Source organism: Dermacentor albipictus, chromosome 1 (genome assembly GCF_038994185.2).
Source record: "Dermacentor albipictus isolate Rhodes 1998 colony chromosome 1, USDA_Dalb.pri_finalv2, whole genome shotgun sequence".
Taxonomy (NCBI): domain Eukaryota; kingdom Metazoa; phylum Arthropoda; class Arachnida; order Ixodida; family Ixodidae; genus Dermacentor; species Dermacentor albipictus.
The window spans coordinates 491,962,831-491,975,473 of record NC_091821.1 but is presented as its reverse complement, the minus strand read 5'-3'; the positions used below and the strand labels follow the sequence as shown (position 1 = coordinate 491,975,473).

Below are 12,643 nucleotides of genomic sequence, written 5' to 3'. Positions count from 1 at the left end.
CAGACAATTCTATGTTCCTAAGAATTTTTTTTGTTAGCACAATACTGGGTCATATTACTTTGGCGTTTAGAAAACAAGCTGAAGTATGTAGGCGCAGTGTTTCAGTAAACAAAAGTTGCAGCCTCATGGGCGCGACTTTTTTCTGTAGAGTGGTTCTCCGACTCACTTTCTATGGCTGGAGTGCATTGTTTCGGCGAAGGCCATCTACATTTTTAGGCATGCGCAGTGCTTTTTAGTCAATGTGTTGACGAGCATCGCGTACATCCTAACGTCTTTGGGTGCACTGCGAAGCCGCACATTAATCGCGTTTCCGCTTCCAAAACCAATTCCCAGAGGTTGGTGCCGCATTTATCCAATAACGCTACTCGAGTTTAGATCAGTTATCTTATGTGTTACGTGGAGTCCTGGACCCAACGCAGGTTCCGCGAATAAGACGCTAATTTCTGCGTTATTTTTCATTTACACTACAATCGGCATTCCTATCATTGGCATACCTAGTGAAGGATAACACGATATTTAGAGCGACAGCTTCGATACTCAATAATATGGTCTCGTACTTTTCATGCATATGGTCACTTTCGCATATGGCATATGGGGACATGGTCAGTTTTAAAATTTCAAGGGCATCTCTTGCTATTCCCACGCGAATAGATTTGAAATGTTCCCAGCGATAAGTCATAGTGCCTTTACACTTGCAATATCCACTTCAACATCGTAATGTTGGCTGAAAAAGAAGCACTGACCTTCGCCCATCGCTGTCTGGAGCTCGCTGGCCACAGTGGCTACCGTATGTTCTTCAAGATGCGTGTACTCCTTGAGTATGTCAGAAAAATAAGTGGCGCCGTACTCAGGATCTTCGAAAGGGTTCCAGTCCAACAAGTATACAGTGGTCCTTTTATCAAGTGCTATCTGAAAGGGAACAATCATTTACGTGGTGGCCCTATGCGTCTCCAGTTTTACTGACTAAGTAGCGATAACACAACCACATGTTCTTTAAATGACATACCAGATTGTCCAATATGCGCAATAGGAATCAATGGTGGTTCTATGTAAAAAAGATTACCTCTTAATAAGCAATGAAAATTTAAGTGTTCTCAGTGGAACCTAAAACAACATAAAACGGAAATATGGAAGCGGGGTGAGGGTTCAGTTGAATGACTATTTTAGGTTGTTTATTGGCAGAAAAACAAACTGCACGTTAAAAGAGGACGTGCTCAAAGCAGGCGTCTGGGCATTCTGAAGTAGAACTTATCAGCTTGAACGAAACTATCCTTACTCCCATAGTTTATGAAACGATGCGAGACATTGTAAAAGCTTCCATAACAATACGCCTTTCAATTCTTTTCCTCATTCCACCTAAGGTTTTTATAGATATGATTTAAGTTTTAGCAAAAATAAGTTAGGCTGCGATTTTGTTCGCCATGTGAAACACATCGTTTTTCGCATGTTAAGCCTATGCTATTGAGAAAGGTTTTCTTCACCACGTATCCGACTTTCATAACAGATATCATACAAGACGTCGTTTTTGTAGAAAACTGTTATGATGGGGCTACTCTCGGGACATCCAAAGAAAACAAAAGCTCGCACAAACACCATTAATGATTAGGAATACTGTCCGAATAGATGAGAAGGTACCGCACCGATATTCTTAGAGTGTGCCGGAACCGGAACAAAACTTGAACTGAATAAATGATAGTTATCGGTTCGGAATTCAATGCCACGATATTATAGCGTCCCTAGTCGCCTGGAACGTTTCCAGATCTAGAATGCTTTCTACTCAGCACAGAAAAATTTAAACATGAGGTGCTATGTTTAGGGAACGAAACCGTTTGGATATTTCTCAATTAGCTTCACAATTTAGCCATGGCTTTTAATCAATAATTAAACAGCAAATCGCAAATTTTTTTTAGTATTTGTGACATAGGCACTTCTTTAGAGTCATACGCACTCTTAAAGAATATAATTTACACGCCAACAGTGATGTGCGTGCTTGGACATCGAGCTGCATTTAGGGGGAAAATCACATACTTTACACAAACCTACCACTGGATTCGCGATCAACTAGGCAAATCTTGCGTCTGTTAAAATAAGGAACAGTTTCGCCCGGAGGGAGACGCACGTGATTGCGATAGTAAGGTTTTGTTGCTTCGCTGAAACTCGGGTGGTGTTCTAACAAAACGCGCGAACAGGGAATGCAAGACCACTCTCAATGCGCATTTTGGCCAATTTCGCGTAGCCTATATGAGGAGTCTCGTAGCGCTGCGTTCATGACGAGTGCCACTAGTGTCTGCGCAGGCGTCGCACCTCTGTGATCAATGAGATGAGAGCGAAGGAAAAGCACAGGAGTTTCTTGAAGTTTACCGAGTGTTTCCCTCGGGCAACTGTGCACCCAACTGTACAACCACAAACTGGACGCCGCCGAAGCTCCGCTGCAAGGTCGAGTGAGCAGATAACGACAGTGTGTGCGCTTGAACACATTCTTTCTGCAGCCAAACGAGACCTTCCTTGGATGCCTTATAGTACTCACGAGGGAGCCACGCATCGGTACTGTATGTCGTGACAGCAAAGCGGAAACAGCGACAGCAAGCATGGCGCCTCCAGCGCCCACATAATTGCTTTCGTGATAAAAATAATTATCTTGCACGGCCCGTGCGTCACCGTGCTGGCGAAGAGCGCCATTTGGCAAATGGAGCTGGGCGTTCAGAGCAATACTGAAATTACAACACGACGTAAGTGACAGATGCTGCCGCGCTTCCCCTGGTTCCATGGAAGGCCAAATGAATTGTGTCACTCTTTGCGAATAGATACTTGCGCTATGCCTTCGCGGATAAGTTATCTTGGTTTTATTGGAAACAGTGCGAATCACTGGTTTAACTCGCACCCCTAGGAACGCTCGCTACCTGGATCTCCTGGTGGACGTCATTATTAAGCGTACGCTATTCCATCAGCGGTTTCAATACGTTTTCATTCTATCACAAGTGGTGTTCCAAGCGGACGCTTATGACGTTCTACCTGCTGCCACAACCGCTTCGGCCGCATGCACAATTTAACAACAGAGGGCTCCCCTGCTGGCGCATGAACTGCAGCAGAAGGTCCCCCGACTGGCGTATGCGGACAACATGGTGCTACTAGCGGGCAATCCCTGAGATTCACAGACACTTGCGAATATGTATGCCAATGCAGCGACAAATCTGAGCTTTAAGCTTAGCAGGGAAAAATCGGGAATGATGATCTTTACTGCAGAAACGAGTAATTACGTGGTGCCAGTTGAGTAGCAAGCCATATATTGCGAAGCAATGTAAATACTACGGCGTATACATAAATAAAGGGAAGAATTACTCAAGCACCCAATAAGATAATCTAAATATAAAGGGAAGCGGAATGGAGCAATAGTTGAACAGCGCACTTTGGGGCGACAATCAAATTGAGGTGGTGCGCGTAATCTGGAAAGAATAATGGTGCCAGCGCTAGCGTTCCCGAATGCCATTCTGTTCTTAAAAACGGATAACTTGTCAGTGCTGGCAGTTAAACGAAGATCGGTAGAACCGTTGGCTTTGGGTGCCAAAGGTAAAACCACAACAAAGGCACTGCAGGAGTCTGAGAAGCGCAGAGTGAAGTTAGTTTTGAGGAAAGACTGAGGAACATGGAACCAAATAAATGGGCACCTAAAGGGCACAAGCAAGTGTACCTGAAAGGCCTGGACAAAGAGTGCAGGAAGAAAGTCAAGAAAATTGGCAACCATGTACAGGCTACTTGAAAGTGTAGACAACCAGGGGTCATCAGAAAGAAACAGATAGAAAAAGAGACAGCGAGGGGGATGCGAGGAATGGAAACAAAACGAGCATGGAGACTTGCAAGAATGGGAAAAAGAGCTTAGAAGGAAAAATGTGCACGACGATACGAAGAGGGCTCTTTGTTGTTTGAGGATGGGGTCGATCACCTAAGGACAAAACAAACCGGAGCAAATACTCGCAACTAGATGAGGCATGCGTACGCTGGAGCAAAATTCCAGACGCAACTCAGCACATCCTGATATAATGCCAAGGGATTCACCAAGTGAAACGCGCAGGTAACTTCCACATTCCAGAAGTGCTTAAATTTAAAGCGGATGGAAGCATCAACCGGTCAACAACCGAGACAAGTAAAAGACGTTTAAAGTATTGAAGGGAGAAAAGCAGCAAGGTGATTCATGGGACCAGATCCGTTAGAGGCATAGGTAGCGTTGCAAGGATAAATGGAGAAGTTTTGAGGAAGACAAGGAAATAATAAAGAGACATAGAGAAGAATCCTCTAATAAAACGCATACATATAATACCTGATAAATAAAGCAAGCTAGTTGACTCCTTGTCACCGCCCTGTTTCAAAGGGGATGCCAGTAAATCTGTACCAATTTCGAAACCAGATACATCCAAAAGTTACTGCTAACGTGATACCTGGCTTAATAAGTAATGAAAAAATTAAAAACGACATATGAGCAACGAAACCCCCCTTGAAGTTCCCCAAGTAGCCTGAGGCCCTTCACGAATTTCGATGGCGCCTGCTCGGGAGCATATAGTTCGGTTTTGACAAAGAGATGTACTGCTTGCATTTTAACGCTCTGCGACACTTTTAAAGTGCCAGTGTTCTTCTTAAATGGCATTTCTCACTTTTATCTATTTATGGGACCACACAGTCCTCTACCGATCGCAGAACGAATCATGCCTGCACCTTGTGGCATTGAAATGTTACAGGCTCTTTTGTAGCGTGCACCGTACTTTACGAAACCGAAAATGACTAATTTCGTTTCCACTTTTTTCTCTTGAAAATAGTGTTACGTAAGTTAACCATACTTGCTCCTCAAATGAATTATATGTTCTACAAACGCAATATATTTAGAATATTTCGCGAGTATTTTGGTTAATGTTCACACAACGGGGCGCAACGTGACTTGCGGTGGAACCCAGGGCCCGTTTCAAAGGGGACGCTCGCAGCATCAATCCAACCATCCATTCATTGCGACACCGGCAGAAAGCAGCCGTGTTTCAGAAGCGCTGGAATTCAAAGCGGACGGGAACCTTTATTGGTCAGCAGTGGAGATAAGCAAGAGAGAATTAGGGCATTGGTAAAAAAAAAAAGCCCGCCCCCATTCCACTCTGTGAAAGTGGATGTACAGCGAAGCTGGTGCGGACGTTAGGCGTCTAGCACCGCAGCGAATGACGTGAAACGAAGTCACCCAAGCACCACCACCCCAAGCGACGTACGTCACGCGTGCATGCACGTGCTGCGAAGGTGCAGCATACGTACATGCTCACTTTTCTAGGCGGTCTACCAAGCGCAGGTGCCACATTCAACTAAGATGATGCTGAAAAGCAGAATGCGGCATAGAATCCGTAAAGTACGACGTACTGAAAACCTACAGAGATGACAGCACCAGATTCTGATTCGAATATACGAGGAAACGTAACCCTTTTACACGGAAACTTAAACACACACCCGCTTTTCCAGCCACCGGTTTTTCGGTGAGCATGCCATGAAAAATCCAGACAAATTAGAGAATAGCAGCTTCGCTGCAATGAAGATTCATAGAACCAGGAGTCCTTACATGTACAGGTAACTGTATAATTTAGAGATCAAGATTTATTGAGGAAAAAATAACCCATGGAAACAGAGCCAAAATAGTAGACTGCGACACATGAGGTAGAACCTGATCAGAAAAGGCAGGCTGCCTGAGCACATGTTGCTGCCCGTTTTACAGAGAATGCAAATAAAAAATACATCATCATCATCATTGGCAAAAGCTCCAAAAACATGTACGAGAGCCTGCCAATCCTCATGTTTGGCCTCTTTGATGTTGCCTGCCACTACAACAGCGGAAGCCATGCAACTTTATATGTCGTAAGGCCAATCGAAATGAAGTCTGCTCTACTCAGTGTTCAAGCTTGACATGGTAAGGCCCGTTCTCTCCGAATGAAGGCATCTTGCCATTTCTCTCATGGAGCAACGTAAGCCAGAAAAAAAATGGCAGCTTATAAGCGGGTAAAACAGAATAAGGAGAATGGTCACGGACAGCTTTGCTAGAAGACTGGAGCGTATTAGTCCGCTAATACTTTCTTTTCGCGACACTTATAATCATTTCTGTTGTTATTTTCTGATTTGGTGCTACACTAACATGAATGAAATATTATTCAATGAAGATCATCCCTGAAATTTAGCAGACTGTTTTATTGACCTATATATGCATGCAATGAACTAGCAGTATTGAATTCCACTTGCTATAAGATAGTTTCTCTATGTTTTACGTTTATTTGATTTTTTTAAATACGTATCAGTTGTTTTTGTCAACGTTATTTCATTGCAGAGTTGACAGGTTGCCCTACATAAATTCCATAGCACTATGGAATACAGCAATTGCTTTCTGAGCTTTAAATTCGGGCGTGAGAGGAAAACTTGGCGCTTTATTAGGAAAGACATTGGACTCAAAATTACATTATTATTTCTTTCCCATTTTTCTACATATCGTTACTATTAGAACGGTTCTTCTAGCAAGGAAAATCAGACCCCGAATTTCATAGCCGAAGCCAAAACCTTTTGTCTGAACAGTGTATTCATACCTTAAGAACGGGAAAAATTGATCTCCAAAAGTTTTGAGAACGTTTTGTGTGCGACAACAAAGCTGGTTAAACAATATCCAGTCTTTAACACAAAGCTAGAGGTAATTGCTCTCCAGTACATCCACAAAAAATCCTAAGCTACGTTCTTTCTAATGCAACCAATTACAACGATATAAAGGAAGATACAGTTTCAAAGGGGCGTGTATGTGTATAAGTTGGAGTGTTTTTTTTTTAGTGCACCGGTTAAGCAACTGACGGGGAAGCGTTCTGTTTTGGTAATAAGTAGTCAGAAGTTGCTGCTTTTAGCAGAGCAACATTAGTTGGTTTACTTTCGCGCTTCTGGATGCAAGTAATATACCGACTTCTTGCAGTGTACGGTAGGGCTTTACCTGCAACACTGATACGAAAAAACTACTTTTTTGCAACATACTAGTAGTTACACAGGTCCATTACTATCTGCTCCAAATTTTACTTTGTGACATTAGCAATAGGCTTTGAGGCTATAGTTCTTGACTTCCAATGCCCAGCTATAACAAACGCAGCTTTTTAGTCATGTATAGTGTTGAGTTTATATCTCGCCGTAATACCTGGTAGGATTCCTCGTACAGGTTCATCTAAGGATTATTGAAAGAAACAAGAAGAAATAACATTGAGTGAAGTACCATGGGAGTGATGAGCATAGCATAAGGATATATACAGTCATCGTGCAGGACGATTCAGATGGTCTGTTGGCGTTATTTATTGTGGTTTATTTCCGAATTTGTAAGCCGTCATATTTTGCGAAACGCACGCATGGACGCAGGCTCTGCGCACATGCCTGATAACTCTACAATTATTGCAAATTCTTGCAGCTACGCCTAATTGATTTCGTTGAAACGATACATTTACGTAGTCACAAAGCCGTTTGAAGCCAGCAGCACGACGATAGGACAATTCCGATTACTGTTCATCAATCGCACGTTATCTTAATCGTTATCTTACGGCTGCTTCCCTGGCAGTGGCAACAGAGTTCACCCCAGCAACCTGTGGGATGAACTTTGCACTGTTCCAGTCTTTCACGCAACTCGTAATTGGCGGACAACGGTGGCGATGTGGGCTGGTTGACAAAATCTTAAACGTGGTGGAACACAGGGGAAACACGAGAACAAAGGAAGGTACATTGTACGCACAGGGGCCTGTGCGTCCAAAGTGTATTCCTTTGCTTTCTTGTTTCGAATCTGTCTTCCTTTGTCCTCGTGGCTCCCTGTGCTCAACCACGTTTAGTCGTGATTGGTATCGGCTCGTTCGCTGAGAAATTCATTCTTTACCTCCACCACAAAGTCATTAGGCTTGTCAGCAGGCACGTGGTACGGTCTACGCTCCTTGAGGGCGACGAAGGAGTGAATGTCGTAATTCGTGGAGAGGAAGACCATGAGATAGGGAAGGGAGTCGTAGATGTCCGCATAGCGCACACTGAAATCGATGCCCAAGAAGCCAATGTAGTCCTTTACTGCAGTAGCGTCGTCGCGGTTGGCGCCATGATTGAATCGTATGCACATCTCTCTCACAAGGCCGGCTGCCTCAATCACTGACCCATGTGTCCGGTTCCGTCTGCGGAATTTCATCTGAACTTCCAGTTCCGAGAGTATCGCGTTTGCCACCTGCAAGTGGAATTGTAAACAACGCTGATTCTGACTTGTAATTACATTTCCGGCACGTATAATGGTCAATGTAAACGTAACAAGTCGTTAGCCACTAACGGCACGCTTTATCATGGAAATGATAAATGAAAGGTGCAATAAGAAAGCCTGGGACCTTTCGTAGACGTGGTTTGAGAACAAAATAAATTTCTATTCGTAGCATACATTACGGCGGACATAAACATGAACATAACTCATATAAACGAGCTTTTTTATTTAATTGATAATCACGGTGGTGGATAAATATACGGAAGATTGCAAATATTATATGCCCCACTTAATGCCAGAAGCCAAAAGTAATGACACATTTGATTGGTTTTTTACAGCACTGCGACTCGTATCACAGCGATGCACAGCCTGCTCTTCATCAGAGCTTGAGATAGCGTTCCCGAACCGAAAATAAAGCCACTCCGCTAACAATTGGAGCGCGGAAGCACCAGCACATGACGTCTTAACCACTCCTCCTAAGACTCAGCGCTCGGAAGCACAGAGCTCATCGATCAGCTCAAGACTGTCCAGAGGGCCCGGGCCGTCGCCGAAAGACTCTGTCTACCGGCCCCGACCTGGGTGGAACCGCTGGATTGATTTAGTTCTTTCTCCTCAGGATCTAAATAAAGTTCTCACTCACTCACTTGTTAAAGAACATGGTAGACCGACAAGGCACGCATACGCCGATGCGGACGCCGCGTTCACAAAAGAAGGGTTTGGGTGCAAGCTAGTTGGTACGGATCAGTCATCGCGCTCGTCCTGTGTCCTCCCTTGTCGGTGTCTTTTTTGGCGCTATTTTAAATATGAACGATCACAAAAGAAGTTGCAGAAGCCACGTATCTGAAACTAGGCCAAATCTTGGTCACGCTCTCAGGACCACGGGAAGAGCACCTGCGAGTGATGCCAGCTGGACCGCGGCACTCTCAAAGATCCAGCCGAATGATTTCCCAATGCGTAAATTTCGGCCGGCTTAATGTGAATTACATCACCGGAGCTCTTGGAAGCAACCAGAAGGATATTCCAGAAGGTGACCATATAAGCATGCTGTACAGCCTGGCGCTGTCTTAATTAGGCTGCAGCCTAACAGGCACACTCCATAAGAGTCTTTGTGTGCCTATATGTTGGGCTTCATGTCGAAGAAAGAGGAGCTCCGGTTATGGCCATGAAGTGGATAGCCTACTGAAATGCTTGTCGGGTCGCTTTGCGGTATCCTGTAGTGTTCGCCGGCTGAATAATGATAATAAGATGACAAGGGTAATCTTCAATAGCCTGGCAAGAAAATGAGAATTCATGATCGCCAATGAGCCGCTAAAGCCTGTGTAGGAGCACGTTTAACCAGGTCAATTACTCACACGGCACCCTGCTCATGAGAAGTAAATTTACAGAATGAATGAAATTGGGTTCTAGTGCACACGACAGACATTACAAAAACCTGACTGGGAGCCCACAACTGTCATGGAAGGAAGGGCGTGTAAAATAAGATTTGGTTCGGGGAGCAGGTTTAATTCTGTGAGTCAGTGACGCCTCCGACAGCAGCAAGGAATGAACGGCAATGAACACCGCACAAAAATATATATTGAAACATACAAAATACAAGTACAAGGGCACAGGGCACTGGGGACAAGCAAGATCAAGCGCCCCTACACAGCGTTCAGAGCAACTGCCGCCACACACTCGTGGTTTGGCTGGTGCCGCGTCGTTCGGCGAACTATAAGGGAACGGAGGCGGGCTATCGAAGACTCAGGTTGGTCGACTGGTTGACGGGAGCGGAAGACGTGTCGATTAGAAGCCCCCTCGTGCGTTGGCGCCCAACCGAGTCCCTCCGACAGTGGTTCGCCTCCCGAACGTTGAAGTCAAACCCAATCCAACGCGTTTTCCTTGCTCCTCTTCTCAGAGCCGTCTGCTTACCGACGTGGGTGCTTCCCTTTCTGTGGGTAGCTTGAGCCACGCGTTATCTGTCGATTCGATGCGTGCTGTTTTGTGGCGCTTGCCTACTCGTAGTTTTCTTCTGGATTTATTATAATTTTTTCTACCCCTCGAGTACGCGCGCAGCGATGTGTCGTTTCTAGTGTGGACGATGCAGGCATCGCGGTGCACATGCTTCCGTGTTTTCGACGCAATATCGTCGTCGTCATCCAGGCGTCTCCTGGCGCTTCACCACAGAGCGCAACCACTGCAGTCCACCGGGGCTAACATATGGGGCAGAAATTTGGAGATTAACAAAGAAGCTCGAGGACAGCTTAAAAACCGCGCGAAGAGTGAAGAAACGTCAAACATTAGGCGTAACGCAAAGGCGGATTGGCGTTATTCCAGATGATGTTTAAAGCAAAAAATGGGGCTTGCAATGCTATGCTGTGCGTAGAGCGGATAAATGGTGTACCATTACAGTAGACAGAGTTGGGGACAATGGAAGGGAAGCACAGTAGTCGACTGCAGAAAATCGGGTGGGGTGGTGAATTTTGGAAATTTGCAGGCTCATGTACGAACTAGCTAGCAGATGACAAGGGTAATAGGGGATGGCCTGGAGGAGAGGCTTTCATCCTGTATTGAACATCGAAAATAGACTGCTGCTGCTGATGATGATAGCGCCATATATATATATATATATATATATATATATATATATATATATATATATATATATATATATATATACATATATATAAACGAGATGAGAGGGGGTGAGAGAGATGAGAGCGTGTTTGTTGGCTTCTTATGATATGACTATATATATATATATATATATATATATATATATATATATATATATATATATATTCATTGTCGTGTGCACAGACAGCGAAGGGGGCTCAGCATGTTATTAGTATCTGTTACATAGAGTGTGGAGCAGGAAGCAACTTGGTGGCGCATGGTGCCACAGGCACTTATTGCCATCGTTGGAATTTCATAGTGTGTGAGCAGAGAGGCAACCAGGTATTTCGGGAGGGGCTGTGATAGCCGCATCAACTGCCTCCTGGCTTGGGTATTCTGTTTAATATCGAGGACGCGGTCCGCTTGCGACGGCAAGCAACAGGTGTTAAAAGGACATTTTGTTTCACTAACAGTTGACACGTTCTAACAGACATGGCCTTTCAGAGAAATGTCAGCGAGAGATCCCGTTTGCTGAATGAATAAAAAAAATGCATATGAAACAGTGCAACCGATTTAAGTGAGGAAAATCTTTAATTTACAGCTGTTTGAAAAGCAAAGTGGTATCAAGGGAGCTGGGGTGCTGCAGGAGCATTTCGTCCTTACTGAAACCACTACGGACACATGTACTAATACCATTCACAGGCTAATATTCTGAGCTCTTTCACTTTAGAAGTGTTTCACTTCTAAATAACAGCGCTGGGCAATCATTATAGCCCTCTGCGTACATTTGCGAGATCTTATGCACACTGTACAATATGTCCTAAGGTCAACCATGCTTCCGAAAATTATCCAATTTTTTGGCAAACACCTGAGGCTGCCGAACATCATGTCGCACGCGGCTTTACAAAAGCGTCAACGTCACTGAATGCGATTGCGTCAAAGCTAAAGTGACAACGTTTCTCACCTTTTACCTGAGTAACAAGCGCGATAACATCTCGAAATCGTATTGTTCCATATTTATTCAGACATCCATGCGAATTATCTTGTACGCCAAGATTATCGATTTCTGACTACGATAACAAGATATGCTGCTGCTGTCTGCCAGTGGTTGTTTACCTGTTGCCCTCTATAAAATCTACAGCGTTGCCTACATTCAATATAAGCACTAAAGCACGACTGCCTTTTTTCGTTCTTAAATGTGTCACCGACCTTCCTCTGTTTGAGCAGATCTTTATCAAATTGCATGTGAAAGCACCGTTGAGCTTGTTCAAGTGCGTCACCTAATAAGTAGACACTACCTGCATTAAAAATCGGAACATTCATAACATCGCTAACTTTTTGATTATTTATGTTGCGAATAATATCGTAATCAAAACATTGAAGCCCAGCAGCGGCGAAATAGGATAACTGCATATTTACGGTAAAGCTGTCACGATCCACTCAAGAAAGCAATATGTACTGACTGCTAAATTAAAGAAAAAGAACAAGCCCCTTATATCATGTTAACTTACTTGTTCCATTAAATATTTCACCGCGTTGAAGATAAAAACTGAGCATCTGTTTAGCTTAACCATATGAGAAGCCCGATGAAAAATGTATGTTTTTGGCGTTGCACTAGTCAACCTCTAGCACTTTCTCATAGGAAGTGCTTGAAAAGTTTTGATTTCCCAAATAGTGCCTGCCGGGTTAAGTTGACTCAATTGCCTCTTCCTACCAAATTATGTCGCCCCGCTGTAGTTCGAACCTTTCTGGAGCTTCGCGACGGCTGGCACTCCTTCGCAACCCTTTCTAAAC

The 12,643-nt window shown here is 44.2% G+C and overlaps 1 protein-coding gene across 1 annotated transcript in view; it reads right to left on the bottom strand.

The window, feature by feature from the left end:
- The window catches only part of LOC135911956 (neprilysin-11-like), a 149,296-nt gene that overhangs the window by 99,575 nt on the left and 37,078 nt on the right, over positions 1-12,643 (bottom strand). Inside the window, exons 6-8 of the mRNA XM_065444320.2 lie at positions 8,163-8,230; positions 7,898-8,042; positions 744-909 (exon numbers count right to left, since the gene is read on the bottom strand). Of these exons, the coding sequence (XP_065300392.1) occupies positions 744-909; positions 7,898-8,042; positions 8,163-8,230 (379 nt within the window). The remainder of the gene's footprint in view (positions 1-743; positions 910-7,897; positions 8,043-8,162; positions 8,231-12,643) is intronic.